General features: G+C 34.0%; 1 protein-coding gene across 1 annotated transcript; it reads left to right on the top strand.

Annotated features, from left to right (window-relative positions):
* Nucleotides 1–3,272: 3,272 nt before the first annotated feature.
* SPINK6 (serine peptidase inhibitor Kazal type 6) lies at nucleotides 3,273–15,796 on the top strand. The gene is made up of 5 exons (XM_032250572.1): nucleotides 3,273–3,372; nucleotides 3,607–3,737; nucleotides 6,878–6,900; nucleotides 14,579–14,694; nucleotides 15,564–15,796. The coding sequence occupies exons 2-5, from the start codon at nucleotides 3,680–3,682 to the stop codon at nucleotides 15,607–15,609; spliced, it is 243 nt and encodes an 80-aa protein (XP_032106463.1). The 5' UTR covers nucleotides 3,273–3,372; nucleotides 3,607–3,679; the 3' UTR covers nucleotides 15,610–15,796.
* The last annotated feature ends 882 nt before the right edge of the window (nucleotides 15,797–16,678 follow it).

Genomic DNA, 16,678 nt, shown 5'->3' with positions numbered 1-16,678 from the left:
GGATTTCAGCTGTTTTTTCTGCCCTTCATTGCAGCATGACAGACCCCTGTAAGACTGCGCTGAAGTCCAAATATCTGGATATTTCCCTCCATACTGCCCACTCTGCTTCTCCTATGCCATGTCATATAATGCTTTAGCTGCCTCCAACAGCCAAGGATTTTGAACTAAACCAGGACAATGAAGTCTAAGCTCAAAAACCCACTTTATCTTCTCCTCCTGGATCCCTTCTCTTGGTCCTAGGACATATTTCTCCTCTTTCCTATGTGGTCCAATGGAAGTTCTATGAAAAACAATCTTCACTCTGAATAAATATTGGATTGTTGCAAATAAAAAATGCTTGACTTTTGTCTATTGCACGGCTAAGGATGTTAAAAAGGACCACTCTATATTTCAATGGCAAGCACTGACTTTCTCGATTAGTAATTTTTTGGATTAAGGTGGTGGCTATCCTTTTTTTATTAAAAAAAAAATTGTTTCTATCTCATGCCTTATGCTAAATGGTGGAAGGGTTCAGGGGGTTGAGAGAAAATAGAGTACATAACTGTCCGAGAAGTGACATTTCAAAACAATACATTTTACTATATATAAAGAATGTTGGGAAAAGGAAAATTTATACAAACAAGTAAAACGTTAAAACACACAGGCACAGGTATATGTATCTCCTTGGACTCAGAGCTAACTATTCTGAAAGCAATGAAGCTGCTTTTCAATAAATGAAATGATATTATAGAGATAGCTGGCAGTAAAAATGATAGAATTAAAATTTACTTTGAAGTCCCTTGCGTGTGTATTAAATAAAATCCAGATGATTTTATATACTACCATGAACAGTAATATTTTTAGTAAATGTATAATTTTTTTATAATAAATTTTACATTGGAAATGTATTCTTACAGGATTTGTGTCTTTACATAAAAACATATGCATAGCTGTATTTTGAAAGACCCCTGTATGTATGTTGGGACTGCATTGTATTATGTCCGTATAAGAGCCATGACTTCTACTGCATTCTCCCACATCTTCCATTCTTTTTTTTTTTTTTTTTTTTTTGCTTTTACCTGATTCAGTATATTGACATTTACTTGTTCTTAAATGTTAAGATTTTTAAAACTTTCTTTATTTTTCTTCAGGATATTAAATAAAACAAAATTGAACTGCTGTATTTTACTTATTCAGGCAAAGACTATAACTGTATATAGTCTGTGAATAATTGCTTATAATTTATTAACTTCTATCATTTCAACTTCTTAAAGGGCCAATTAAGTGATTTCCTAAAGAATGTTTCTTACCTTTTCCTTTAGGTTGTATTAAAACACAGCCCAAATCTTTCATATGGCCTCAGAAACCTAACATAAATGATGATTCAATCATTAGATATCAGATTCTTTCTTAAAGTATATATACTTATGATGTAATATTTCATTCCCTATCTCTATTCAGAGCCAATACTTAATTTGTGCTTTCATGTTCCTAAGCTTTTTTGTGATAGGTAGTATAAGTGTTGAAGATAGAGAATTGAAAACATTCAGAAAAAGAGGATAGAATCATTCTAAGTAAATACAATTCTATTAAAAAATTTAAAATATCTTGAAGATCAGAGGAAAGCAGGGAAGGAAAAACTGAAAGATAGGGAGATAGAAATATTTAGGTAAACAGTGACTGAGAGTTTAGAGGTGAATATGAGAAGCAAAGACCAAAAATGAAACTTTGGGGAGAGAGGAAGAAGTTTAAACAGGAAGTTTAGAAATGCCACCATGAATTTAATGATGGCATATGATTGACTACCACTGTTACTTTGTTTTTTTATTATATGTTGATGCGTTCAAATTTTTGCCACTTTTGGACCTAAGATTATGATTAGACTAATTCTGTACATTCTACTCACAGAAGAAGAAAAAAAAGGAGGAAGAAATATAGAAAGTAGAATGGAAAGAAAGAGGAAGGTCACAGCAGTACCTAAAACCAGGCTATGTAATGTTTCCATTTTAAGAGCTGATCTTTATATTAGTGAGAAAACATACTTAAAGATCACAAGTGGGTAAACTGTACAACTGTTGTTTTTAAATTTCATGACTTAAGCAATTACCCATGTATTCTGTTTTTCTAAACATTCTGACTCTTCACATAAAGGGTTCGAGAAATTTTTAAATACAGTTATTAACATGTTTTGATAGTGTCTTTGAACACTTTTTAACACCCAATCTACATCTCTCTGTAAAGAACTTTAAGATGATTTCCCTCATGATATTTTAAATAGTAGTTTATGATTTTAGGTAGACATTCTTGTTTTCACTACAACCATTCTTTATTGTTGTGTGTTCCCTGAAAGAAGGTTATGAATTCCCACTCTTTCATCTATCTGGCAATTAAATTGGCAATGGAAGCTAATGTGATTCTTCTAACTTTTACATGAAAAGTATATTTTCAAGGAGTAAAGATTATAAAGGTCTTTATGACTACTTCTTTTACTTTCAGAAAAAAAAAGGAAATATATTGCTCATTTCAAAAATTCAATTCAGGCTGGGCGCAGTGGCTCATGCCTGTAATCTTATGCCACTGCAGTCCAGCCTGGGTGACAGAGCAAGACTCTGTCAAAAAAAAAAATATAATAATCAATTCAGTAATTTTAGAAAATAAATTTTTGTTACAAATTAAAGAAAATAATTCACTCCTCTATTTATTTTGACTAAAAAATGGAAAACCACTGGCATTTGACTGCTATAATGATTTAAAAATTAAGCTGGGCCAGGCACGGTGGCTCATGCGTGTAATCTCAGCACTTTGGGAGGCCAAGGCGGGCAGATCATCTGACGTTGGGAGTTCCAGGCCAGCCTGACCAAAATAGAGAAACCCTGTCTCTACTAAAATAACAAAAATTAGCCAGGCGTGGTGGCGCATGCCTGTAATCCAAGCTACTCAAAAGGCTGAGGCAGGAGAATCTCTTGAATCTGGGAGGCAGAGGTTGTGGTGAGCTGAGATCATGCCATTGCACTTCATCCTGGGCAACAAGGGTGAAACGCCATCTCAAAAAAAAAAAAAAATTAATAAGCTGATTCCTGCCCAGAAAATGCTTCTTCCGATGTAGTTCTGGCTACAGTGTGGAATATCTGTCTCCTTTCGGTACACCTTGAATGATTTGGACTCTAAAAATCCAAGTTACACCCAAGATTCTATTATCCTGTGGTTACTCATTTGGACCACAGACATGTAGGACCTGTCTGAAAGAAATATAGGGATCAAGTGGAACTCAACCAGTGAATCATCGCTATGATGTAGTGAAACCTTAGAGAGATGAGGCTGGAGGATGTATTGGTTGTTAGGAAAATGTAGGCTACCAGCAGAAAATAACATCCTCTATTAATAAGATCTAAGGTGTGACTCACATAATTGTCCTAATTTTTAAGATTGATGGGGAGCATGAAGCATTTCTTTAAAGCGTTGACAGGCCCCAATAAATGCATAAACTGCATAGGACTCCTATGGTATTAGAATGTGATTTTTAAAGAAGGTGGAGATCCCAGCTCACTGTATCATGTCTATGTGTATTTATGTATATATATATATGTCAGACATGTATATATATATATATGTCTGAATGTGTTTTAGGGCTCTAGGAATTGTCTTTACAGAGAAGCTGAGCTGGACCAAGCAGCCACCTTGATCTGAGTGAGCTGACACGATGAAACTGTCAGGTATCTTTCTGCTCATCTCTCTGGCTCTTTTCTGCTTTTTCTCAGGTAAGTTTTTTCTTGAAATTAAGATCCCACATTTATACTGACCTGGATATGATGAGTAGTTTTTTAAAATCATATTATAAAATCCTAATGATTTTGATGTAAAAGACCAATTCTGAGAGATTATCATAATGATGATAATGATTGTGATGACGACAATGATGATGGTAATAATTATAAAAATTACTGTGATTTGTTAAACATATGCTATATTTTAGGCATGCATTAAGGGATTTTAAGTATTGTCTCCAAGACTGATAATAAGGTATTTGTATCTTTGTTCTTCATATAAGAAACTGTGGAAGAGAGAAATTGAGAAAATTATCAGAAGACTTGCAACTAGTAGGTAGAATATGGAATTTGAATCAGATTTTCTTGGCATCACATTTGATGCTTGTTCCATAAACTAGACTGGAGGATGGATAATTGCATTAAATATTGGTTTTGCTTTCCAGAGCAAACTATATTTTCTTCCCTTTAGTTATTATTCCAAAGAAATTCAAATAATTAAAATTAAGACAATGGAGAAAATGAAAACGCAATGCGAAAATCTTTGAAAATATGTAATTGAACTTTAGAATGCAGAAATATATATGTTTGGGTGAACTAAATAATCTTCAAGGAAAAGAATATCTTTGGCTACTTTAGTGAGGTTCAAAGCACAATCATATTGAAGGTCATGTTTCTCATGACAGAACCATCTAAATGAGCAGGTCCATCATAAACAATTTCTTTCCTTCCTTATTCTACTCTTTCATGTTGTAGTGGACAAAGCACATGCTAGTTTTTAGACCCAAGACCTAGTTTCATCTCTTCTATTAATGGCCTGTGTCACTTAAAGAAATATCATAATTCTCGGAGATATTGTTCCATTTGTAAAGTGCTAGAAATAAAACTAAGCCCTGGGACCTTCCATATCTTATGTAACATTTGCTGTGACAGTAGCATGTGAATTTTACTACTATGCAAGATTTTAAATGGATGCACAAGTAAAAAAAAAAATTCAATGAGATTTACCTAATAGAGAAGCCAATGTTCACTGCAGCTAATCATAATTACATAAACAAATACACTAAGAGATACCAAAAAAATGGATAAAGTACTTCTGTAATATTATGGAGTAAAATTGACTACTCAAGCCGAATAACATTAATGAGTAGTTCAATCAGTTGCTGAGATGGCAGGGAAATATAGATCTGACTATGTAAAGTTTAGTTGCAAAGATAGTCTTGGAAATCAATTGCTATTCCCATTTCTTCTCTTTACAAAGATGAATTGATCTCTACCAGGATCCAGTTGACTAATGCAGTTTACCAAAGCATGGATGCTTCACAGATGCACGAAATAGTATTTGGGAGGCCATAGTGCCTCCCAAATGTTGAAACAGAGTAAAGTGGGTTTCAGTTCTGGCGCTTATATTTTATCGCTTTGTGACCTTTCTGATCCTTATTTCACTCGTATATAAAATAAACATATCAAAGGACTATCTCTGTATGGAGAATTCAATGAGAAAAAGGCATATACAATGCTTAACATAGTTGATGACGCATAGTACATGTTTAGCATATGTCTATTAACATTATTGTCATAATAAAGTTTAATAAAAAGAGTACTAAATTGGACTCCATCACTGTGAGTCTAATCCTGTTTTAGCGTTGCTGTTTCCTACAAATGAGACATTAGGTAAATCTCTCCTCTTCTGTTGACAGATTTGTACAGTGGAAAATTGACTGAAAATTATAATAATAAATTGTCCCTAGCCATAAAAACCACTTAGAGTGTTTAAAAAATATAGATTGCCCGGGCACTCTCTGGTTTTATGTATAGAATTTTTATGTGATTGCCCTAAGAATTTGTAATTTTAATAATCACCCACATTACTAGTAATAAATCAATAAGACCGGTAATCGCTGCTGAAAAAATGAACCGTACCTTCTTTCAAGTTAAAAAACAACAACTTGGCCGGGAGTGGTGGCTCATGCCTATAATCCCAGCATGCTGGGAGGTTGAGGCAGTGGATCACAAAGTCAGGAGTTCGAGACCAGCCTGACCAATATGGTGAAACCCTGTCTCTACTAAAAATACAAAAATTAGCTGGGCGTGGTGGCACATGCCTGTAATCCCAGCTACTCAGGAGGTTGAGGCAGGAGAATTGCTTGACCCTGGGAGGCGGAGGTCGCAATGAACTGAGATTGCACCACTGTACATTGCACTCCAGCCTGGGCAACAGAGCCAGACTCCATCATAAAAAAGAAAAGAAAAGAAAAGAAACTTGTTTTCTCCTTATCTTTATTATTAGAGATTGTGCTTTAAGAAATTTTCATTGGCCATCATTGGAGATAGATTGCGCTAATTCGTACTCTCTCTCATTGCGGTGCCCTTGGGCTTAGATGTGAGAGTAGTTGGAAAAGGAGTCCCATTGGAATGGCCACAGATCAAAGCTAAGCAGCCCATTTCAAGAATGGATTGACGGTTTTTATTATTTCAGTATATTAAACCATGAAACTAGTCACAATTTAAAATTACACATACAAATATTAAGAGGAAGGAAAAGGGAGAGAAACAAGTCTATATATGTGGGATCTTTTCCTTTTTTTAGGAATTTAGAGAGATGTAAAAGGAGGAATAAGTCTCAGGAAAGAATGAATTCTTTCTTACTAGTTTACATTTGGGCCAAGACTTAAAAGTTGAGCAATTTCAAACTCAAAGAACAAACAAGTGTAATTTCTTTCCCAACTGCCTGTGGCAAAGGCTTTTGGGAGGAACTGCATGAAATGAACCTCGAAATGTCAAAGGTAGAGGATACTTTCCAATTCAACTCTCCGAAGAGAGACCAGAGGTGATAAGGTCATTTCCATAGTAAATTAGTGACTGGGCCAGGACTGCAGCATGAATCTCCAGATCCTTAATCCATTTTTTTCTACCCGACCCTAACCTCCACAATTGTTGCCTCCTCATGGTTCATGTCTTTACATGACCTCCTTAAGAAGCGAGCAGGAACAGAAAAATAAAACAACATGCCATGACTTTTGAAAATGGCCAAGTACCAGGAGTAGATATTAGGAATTTCTTGATGTTGTAAATTAAATTTATTTGCACATGAATTAATTACAGTGTTCGAATTTTGTGCTTTTTTTTTTCAGGTGTCTTCAGTCAAGGAAGACAGGTCAGTGCCTATTTTTGCGTCCTCTTTCTACCTGGTGCTTGGCTTGATCTTCCCTGGCCAAAAAGAAATTTGTCTACGGGTAACAGTGCAAAAAAAGTGAGCAAGCAAACCAAATGCAGACATCAGTAGAAATTATTATTCTTTAACTAAACTTTTTCCAGTTTAAAATAACCTAACCACACATTCTCATAATTTTTTAGAGAATAATAAATATAAATAAAAATAGGATGTATCTAGGATAAAATTCATGCTCTCTCATTGATTTCACTGTGTGATCTTGGGCAAGTTACTCAACTTCTCTGAGCTGCAAGTTTCACAACTATATAAAAGGAATAATATTATTCACTTCATAGAATTGCAATTATATTTAAATTATGTAAACAACGTGAAAGTATTTGGCAAACCATTAAAGGCTACATATGTGTTAGTTATTGATTAAAAATCAACATTCTCTGAAGTTAGAATAGAGGTTATTATTTCTTTTTCGGAAATATGAACTGTTCATATTTCATACAACAAATTAGTTTATTGCTCTGTACTGAGGATACACAAACTATTCACTCAAATTTTAATACTATTTGGTTTAAAATTGGAATGACCACAAGGTATCTTCATCGTTGGGATTTTTCCAAATTAATTTGCCAATGTCTTTCTCTCTTTTTCGTTTTAACTGTCAAACACAATGTCAACGCAAATGCTATTTGTTCTGCTAATCCTGTTCCTTTGTCCATATTGAGCATTTCTAGTTGGTCTTGGCACTAGTTCTAGTTTAGTCTTGGTTTGCCTTGTTGTACCTTTGATGTGACAATTTCTAGACAATACCGCTAACTGATTGGAGTTGGCAAAGCCATTGGAAATATTTTTCCAACCCTGATATACTCACTGCATTATATAAGACTGTTCATTTTTTCAATTTTAGCATCTCCGAAATTAGGATGCATCTTACAAGTGATGAGGCGTTTGTGTGTGTGTGTGTGCGTGTGCATGCATGTGCACTTAGGTGTATGTCTGGCATATGCACACATGTGTGTTTGCATTGTCGTATGAACTGTATACCTTAAAGTTGTATTATTATGTTTAAATAAGCATGATAGTACAGTCAATACTAAATGTGAAAACGAACACATAAGAAAAGGACAGAAGATCCAGCCAACACACTTTATATCTCACTAGGTGGTAAAATACAGACCATTACTCATAAAATTAAGAAATATGGAATTTAATCCTGGTTTTCCCAATCACACACAAGTTACTTCCCTTCTTTGAACCTTGATTTCTTAGATTTTTATGAGTGTTTTCTAAAGTTCATTTAAATTTTACTATTTACTGATTTTATGCTTAGATAGGCCAAAGGCTTATAGTTTGCTTGCTTTAGGATCACCAGGATTGCTTAGTAAATATACAGATCCCCAGGCACCATGCAAGACATTGAATAATAATCAGAGATGTAGGGAGTTTGAGTCTGCAGTTTCAGTAATTATCCAGATGACATTTATACATAAGAAAAACAGCATTTTTCTCTAGGTAAGAGGAGGCAAGCTGTATTGGAAAGCATTGGCTCTGGAGTCAGATAATATAGATGAATGGAGACCTAATTAATACTTATTTGTTGTGTAAGTTGAAAAATGTTGCTTCACTTCTCATTGACTTTGTTTCCACATCACTCAGATGAAGGTTTGAATTCAATACTCTCTAAAACCCCTTCCTGCCCTGTCTGAATTGTTATCAACCAAGCCTGTCCTGATAAGGCTTCTGTCTCTTGTTCACTCAAATATAAATGACAGCAAAGCTCCTATGTTTTTAGATGGCACCAAGGCTGCCATTTCTATTTTGCATACCTGGAGGGAGGGTGGAAGTTTCAATGCCAGCAGAAGACATTGAAACTATCATTAGGAGCATGCTTGCTCATGTCTGATCCAGCCAAGACAAAAGGAAGTAAGATTTCCTCCTACATTCAAGCCATTCTTCTCATGCCAAGAATTCTCTTCATGATGAGACATATGATGGGAAACTACAATTTGCAATCTGAATTATGGGCTTTAAAAATATCACATTCATTTGAAAAGATTATTCAAGCTAAACAAGATCATGTTGCCAGACTTTTGCAAATCATGTTCCAGTTAAATTTTCCCTGTAAATGTAAATGACTAATATGCTAACAACTCTTTAATTTGCCAAGGAGATGGATTACATAACACAATAACAGTAAGAGTAAAATAAAACTACTATTTATTATCACTGGTGTTTCATTAAATAAATTGTTGTATAGTACCAAAATGTTTAAAAGACGTATTTTCAGAATAACATTAGTCCTTTGACTGAATATATTTTGCTTTTTGAATCACTTACTGTGTTGCCTTTAATATTTTTATATTTTCCTATCAGGCTCTGAATTTGGGAACCATATCCTTAAAGAGCTGTTTAGATGACTAGTCCAAATTGAAATGAACAGAACATACCTTTTAAAAGCAATGATTGACAATCATTTTCTGTTACAATACTTTTCAGAATACTTAAGTTTGTTTTTGCTTGTATTTTAAGATAAGAATTGGTGGAATTTTCATCCAATTGGTAAAACAATGTTTTGTGACTGTAATGAGTTTGAAGTTTTTCAATTTTCCTAATTAGCTTGATTTTACGTAAAATTAAAATATCTAAATACAATTTGGAAATGTTATTTAGTACCTATAACTTAATTACAAATTGAGAAACTAAAGCCTCCGAAACGAGGTCTAGTTGCCTTAAGTCTACCAACAGTAGTAAACTGTGAAGTCAACACTTCAGGACTCCTGAGTCCGTATGGAGTGAGATTTCCATGGCTGCATAGTACCTTTAATCAGCAATAGAGAGACATTGTGTAGTGCATGTGAAAAAGCTTTGAGCAGTACAATTTTTTAAGCAAATGTAAGGTAGTAATTACTATTCTCACTTATTAAGCAATAATATGATAAGTACATTAGTTTCGAATAAGATAACATGTCCTCACACAGGAAGAATTTGAAATTAGGAGGAAAAGGAAGATGAGAGAATAAAACTCACTGTATTGGTTAGGACAAGAAAAGTTGAGGACTGGTATAGGTAGTAAATTTGCAACTGGCGAAGATAATGAGGTAAAGCAACACGTAGAAGGTAACACAAGGGAAAATAAGCGGCAATGTTTCAATCTGAGGGAGGGTTGGAGAATTTGAAAAAATGCTGCTATCATGAAAAATGGAAAAAATGGATTACAAAACGAGTTTGGAAGGAAAGAGTTGTATTTTGCACATAAATGTCTTAAGTATAAATGAAATTATTTAGTAAGAGGTATCATATCTATCTCTATAATAGATATAATAGATAGATAGATAGATAGATATCCAACCATTGAAAGTTAGAGTTTGAGATATTTATAAAAATCAGTTTAAAAACAAAAGTCTGGGATTATTCAGTGCCATATGGAAAAGTGTATGTCATTAGGAAGAGAAAACCAAGTATATTAAACTATCTAGGAAATGACTATAATTAATACTTAGGAGGAAAAAAGAAAAAACAAGAAAGAGAAAAAACAGACAACCAGAGAACTAACATACAATGAAAGTCTGGAAAGAGTTCCAAAAGGCTGGAGTGATCAAGAGTAGCACATATCATAAAGAAATCATGAAAGTTTTAAAACAACCAGTAGATGTATTCTGTATTTTTGAGAGCAGTTTTAGTACAGTAGAAAGGGAAGGGAAATAAGGGTGAGGGGAAGCCCAGCTAGGCAGCAGTTAGGAAAACAGATATGGTAAAGAATGGAGATCATTTAACCACATAGGTGGTGTTTGTCAGTAACAGAAAGAAGAGATGCCATCCTCTATCCCAAATCCATGTTTGCGTGATTGCAAATTTTCATTGGCTTTATTTGTAAAACTAAAATGCTAGACTGAAGTATGAATAATCCTGAGTCTTTAGTTGACTGAATGACCATGTAAGTTCAAATTTCCAGAAGCATTCTGCACCTTCTCCAACCCCTGGGACCCACAGAGAGTAGTCCTCTCCTGCCCAGCCACCATGTTAAAATGTCCCACACAGTGAGTTTAGAGGACTGTCTAAAATTAAATGAGGAAGTATTTGGGCAGAAGTTGCTATTTCTCTTCACCCAGCCAAAGGTAAGGACATAAGAGGTTTATTTAAAACACATCACTGAAAGTATTCATTGATAAATCTTGAACCATCAAAGCTGGAAAAGCCCCAGGATACCATTTAATCTCAAGGTGTTGACCATTTTGTATGAGTTACAGAGATCCTTTAGAGCTACTGTAGTTAGCATGGACCTGTAATAAAAAGGTTACTGTCTACACTCCTAATCCAGAACTTTTTCAAATATTCTATGCTAACTCTCTACAACTTGTATATGACCACATTTGATCCTTATAAAAACCTTGGGAATCTGAAAATGAGACATGAGCAAGTGCTTTTCGCTTGTTTGTTGTTTTTGGTTAAGAAAATTGAGGTGCAGGCATTGAAGTCCTTTGTTTAAGATAACACAGTCCATTGACTGTGAAAAAATGCTGCAATGTGTCCTTTGGCAGAACAGATTCTAAAACATGATTCTCAACTTACTTCAGAGATCATCAAAGGCCACTAAAATTTAAGAGTATGATTTGTATCTGTTCTATGTAAGTTTGTTCATACACCAGTTGATTGATTTTCTTTCATTTATTGAAATGCTTTGCTCTTCCTAGTCTTCTTCCAGGGGGCCAAGGAAGAAAATATTTGGGTATGGGGAGAAATATGGTGTCTAGAAACTCTGAAAGTGAATGCCTTTTTCAGGTTGCACTTTCGTATTTACTTTCTAAAGGAAAAAAGAGACTGGATCACAAGATTAGATGCCTGATTGCCCAGTAAAAGTGTTTTAAGAAGGCGTCTTTTTTTTATGTAAGAGACTTTCTTGTTTCTATTCTCCAGGGACTCTGGAAACAGATATATTTTAATTGAGATGCCCCTTGCTCAGCTTCTAGATTGCCTGTGCTTGTCTCACAGTGACCTTTATCACGTATTTCGTTGTGATTATCTATGTGCTTCTCTGCTTCCCTAATGCAGATAAGATACCGAGCTTATTGAGACAGTGTTCATAACTGATTTCTTTTTCTATGACCAGCACTCAGTACTGTCTTCCAGTATTAGTTACCCACTGGGTGTTTGTGAAATAAAAAATAAAATCAGTGTTGATACTGTGGTTCACAGTGTGTCTTGACACAAGCATAGACTTGTAAGTGTGTACATTAGTGACTTGAATATAAAATACACTGGCTTTTGAAAAAAAAAAGATACCCTATGACACGTAATTTTGTCAACATTTCCCAGTCTTTTTTCCATTTGGAGATCTAATGGAAAGGTTACTGTTCTAGAAGTAGTATGAGAGGATGGAGTTACCTTTCAGGGCATTGGGGAAAACTGAGAGCATAGATGGGGCTATAAGAAGGCTAGATATCTTCTATCTATCAAAATCTTGACAAGATTTCTGGTAAGCCTTATACCACCCAATTTCAATAGTATAAGATGTCATATTTCAACAAAAATGTGTATTTTATAGTCTCAAATACCTTAAACATGATATATGTGGTAATTTTTAAAATTTAATTGTATGATTTTTTTGCTGAAAGTTTTCTATGCAAACCTTTGGAGAACTGTGTCAACGTATAATGGTTTGCTGATATCAAAAATGAGCGAGTCTTCTTGCCAATGTTCATATATTTCCTTAATTAATTATTTTTACAATAAATGTTTCGGTGTATATTTAAGGTATACAACATAATGTTATGGTATATACAAAATAGTAAAGGGTTACTGTAATGAAGCAAAATTACATATCAATCATCTCACAGTTCCTGATTTTAAAAATATGGCAAAGGAATGTAAAATATACTTATTTAGCATGAATCCTAAATACAGTACAATTTTACCTATAGTCCTCATGTGGTACATTAAACCTAGTAAGCATTTTAACACAGCTTACATGCTCTGACTATAAGTGTGGTCAAGGGTACGTAGTGATGATCGGTCTTTAATTTTCTCAGTGAGGGTGTAATAGAAATCAATCATAGTAAATTGTTGGAAGTTCTGAAACAGCAATTAGAAGAGATATATTAAAGCACTGGTAAGCCATTTTATTTTCCTGAAGATCAATATTTTCACCTATCAACTGGTTAATGTAATATCACTCAAAAATATACTTCTCAGGTTTATTGCTAGGCTCAACTGAGATAATCTGTATGAAAATACCTTGAATATTATGATGCAATTGATAAATACAAGGCAGTATCACTTTAATGGAACTAGGATAGAGATAAAGCAAGTTTCCTTTCTCCATGTTTAAATGTCACTTCATTCCACACCTATATTTGGAGGAGTTCAGCTTAACCTATTGCATACTGTAGTTACTCTTGAAATAATGGCTTAAATGTCATTTGCACACCAAATATGGACTCAATTGACACTGTGCTGAAGACGATCTTAAAACTCCAAACTACTTTTGAAAAACAACTATAATTGAAAGGATATGTTAGTGGCACATGTACTGCCATTCCTACTATGGAGCCCATAATAATTATTAATCAGTCATAACATATGTTCTCAACCATAGTGCAACCTTAGAATCATTTTAAACACAGAAACTTAGGCAGCCATTACTAAATTATTGTGGTGAGCACAAAAGTTCAAATTCCACAGACTCTAAAACAGGTTAAGGTAATAAAAAATGCATATATATATACAGTATATATACTTTAGAGATAGAGTCTTGCTATGTTGCCCAGGCTAGTCTCAAACTCCTAGCCTCAAGACATCCTCCTGCCTCAGCCTTCCAAGTCACTAAAATTATAGATACATCTAATGTCTTTTTATCATCTTACCCTGTTTTAGTGTATCCATATATATATATTTACAGATAGAATATAAGCACACACACACATATACACTTTAGAGATAGAGTGTATATATATATATATACACACACTATAGGAATATACTTTATATATAAATACATATCCATATCTATATATATACTTTAGAGATATACTTTACATATAGGGATATAGAAAGTATATATATGTAGCTATATAAAGTATATATACTTTAGATATATCCATGTATGTATCCTAAATATATATATGTATATTAGTTTATGTGTATATACATAAACACATTAGAATCTTGTTTTCAAGAGCTAATGGATGGATATTGCATCCACAGGGAAAAGCAACGAGCATCAGGTGATGTCTGGTGTCCCTTGTAAGGTTCATCCATGTTTTGATAGCAATATGGAAGGAGTGCTGTTGGATCACATTGATATGATTGTTAAAAAGTCATTTCATGACCAAATTGGAGCAGTTTAAGGTTGGAGCAAAAAGTTTTATCCATATAGCATTTGACAACATCATTAATTTACTCCTGAATAGAATCTCTATTCCTTGTAATGAGTTTCCTGTGACTAAAAGAAAATGTCTCAATTATATTTAATGTATTCTACTTAGGTACATTAAATACTTAAGTAGGCAAGTAGAATACATTAGATAAGGAGAGCTATTTTATATTTCAGAATGCTTTATGTCACAACTGTTTATGTATGTTTTTTAAATTTTGCTGTCTGAAGTTTCTGTTCTGAAGGACAGCCTCTTGGAATGCACTGATGTCAATGTCACTTTGCTTACCTTGGTAGTTTGACTGTGGTGAGTTCCAGGACCCCAAGATCTACTGCACTCGGGAATCTAACCCACACTGTGGCTCTGATGGCCAAACATATGGCAATAAATGTGCCTTCTGTAAGGCCGTGGTGTAAGTATTATATTAATCAGCGCTAACTCTTGCAAACACAAGATTCCAGAATAAGACTAAAATGCTTTTCTGAGGTATTCTAGAAATACCTCCCCACAGAGACTGAAGAAATAAGCTTCAGGCAATTTGATTGAAAACAGATGAGTCAAAAACAACAAAAAAATTACATACTAAATTATTGGAAAACATAATCACTTTACTTTGTTATTTATTTTGATTGTCTTAGAGAAGTTTTTAAAACTGCTCTAAGACATATAATGTATACATTTTATACATTATAACATTATTATATTTAATAATTTTGATACATTTTAATGTTTTCATTTATTTCTAATTAAAATTTGCAATATCAATATATCATGAACGTATGTCTACACCTATGTATAACACATCTGACTAATTAATACCAAACTTTACTTAGGAGAATGTCAGTGGTATAATATGATATTTGAATTAATAGATACATATTACTGAGAGGACTTGTATGTATTGCTTGCTATAAAATGTCAAATGCCTGAATATCTGTTCAACTTCTTATGTCTTTTTCAGAAAAGAACTATGATCTCTTTAACATTATTTCTCCTGTGACTTCTACCTTTTTCAATTGTATACATATTTACTCTTGGAGAATGAGTAACTGGTACCAAAAATTCTAAGTCTTATTAAAACTCTGACATTTGGTTATGATTCATACTTTCCACACGTGGGCCAGATGTCACCTCTGAGTGCATTTAATTAACATCTTATGAATCATAGACATGGAATTTATAGAATCCAATAATTAAATGGACTGTTAAACCTGTTTCCAAACTCTGTGGTGAATTCCTTTGACATTGCACTGAGTATATATTTGTCTTTCTTTTTTATAGGAAAAGTGGTGGGAAGATTAGCCTAAAGCACCCTGGAAAATGCTGAGTTAGAGCTAATGTTTCCTGGTGACTCGCCAGCTCTCGTGGCCTTCTATTCTCACTTCTGCTTATACTTTTTCTGGTGGATCCCTTTAATTCATAAAGACATAGCTACTCTGCCTGGGTCTTAAGGAGCTCAACGCACGTCTATTTCTCTTGATTCACTTGTCAATAAAGTATATTCTGAAAATGCATTTACTGTGTTCTTACTTTGAAATCAAGAAAATATATACATACAATGTAGAATAATTGACCTGGGATAAGCTTGGATCAGGAAACCTGTTTTCCTGATCTAGGTTAATCATCCAGTCGCTGTGAGATCTTGGGAAAATCCCTTCCTTTCTTTTATTCTTAGAATCTGCATGTTTATAATGAAGGATTTTGGCTACATGACCATATGTTACGCTTATAGTTACTTTAAAAAATCTATCATTTATTAGATCACATAATATTTATTCTTTCCAATTTCAGAAAAAATCATTTTATATAAAAGTAAAAGCATTTGTTCTCTACAGACTGTCGTTTCTTTAATGCATCTGGAATGGAAAATTTGGACTATATAATATCGAAAAACATACACTATTTGGTTTTTTATAATAGCAATATCATAAGGATTACCAGATAGAAGTAACAAAATATACAACAAATGGTAAATATTCAGTAACATCAGTCACTTGCCAATAAACAGCTCCAGTTGAAAGAAGACTGAAGGTTAAAGCACAGCTCTGCTGTTAACAAGTTCAACCTCTATGTAGCTGCCTCAACCCTATGAAGATCCTCAGTTTGATACATATATATCTCATTCTGAACATTCATGTGGAAGTATTGAGAACTCTTTCTTTGAGTATTTTCATGTAGTAAAGCATGCTTTTATAAAGAATACCTTACTGGGGAAACTCAAACAGAATACATCTCTAGCTGCAATGTCCAGCAACAAACATTGACTGGGGCCTACTCTGTGGTAGACTCTGTTCTAGATGCCTGGGATACAGTGTGGATGGGAGTGAGAAGGGCCAATGACTCTTCAAAACTTAATGAGGTTTAGATTCCAGCAGGAAGAAATAGACTAAAACAAT

The sequence above is a fragment of the Sapajus apella genome, unplaced genomic scaffold, assembly GCF_009761245.1.
Source record: "Sapajus apella isolate SASKATOON/1434 unplaced genomic scaffold, GSC_monkey_1.0 scaffold71, whole genome shotgun sequence".
NCBI classification, from domain to species: Eukaryota; Metazoa; Chordata; class Mammalia; order Primates; family Cebidae; genus Sapajus; species Sapajus apella.
Note: the sequence above shows the minus strand (reverse complement) of the source record. Positions and strands in the feature narration are given on the sequence as shown.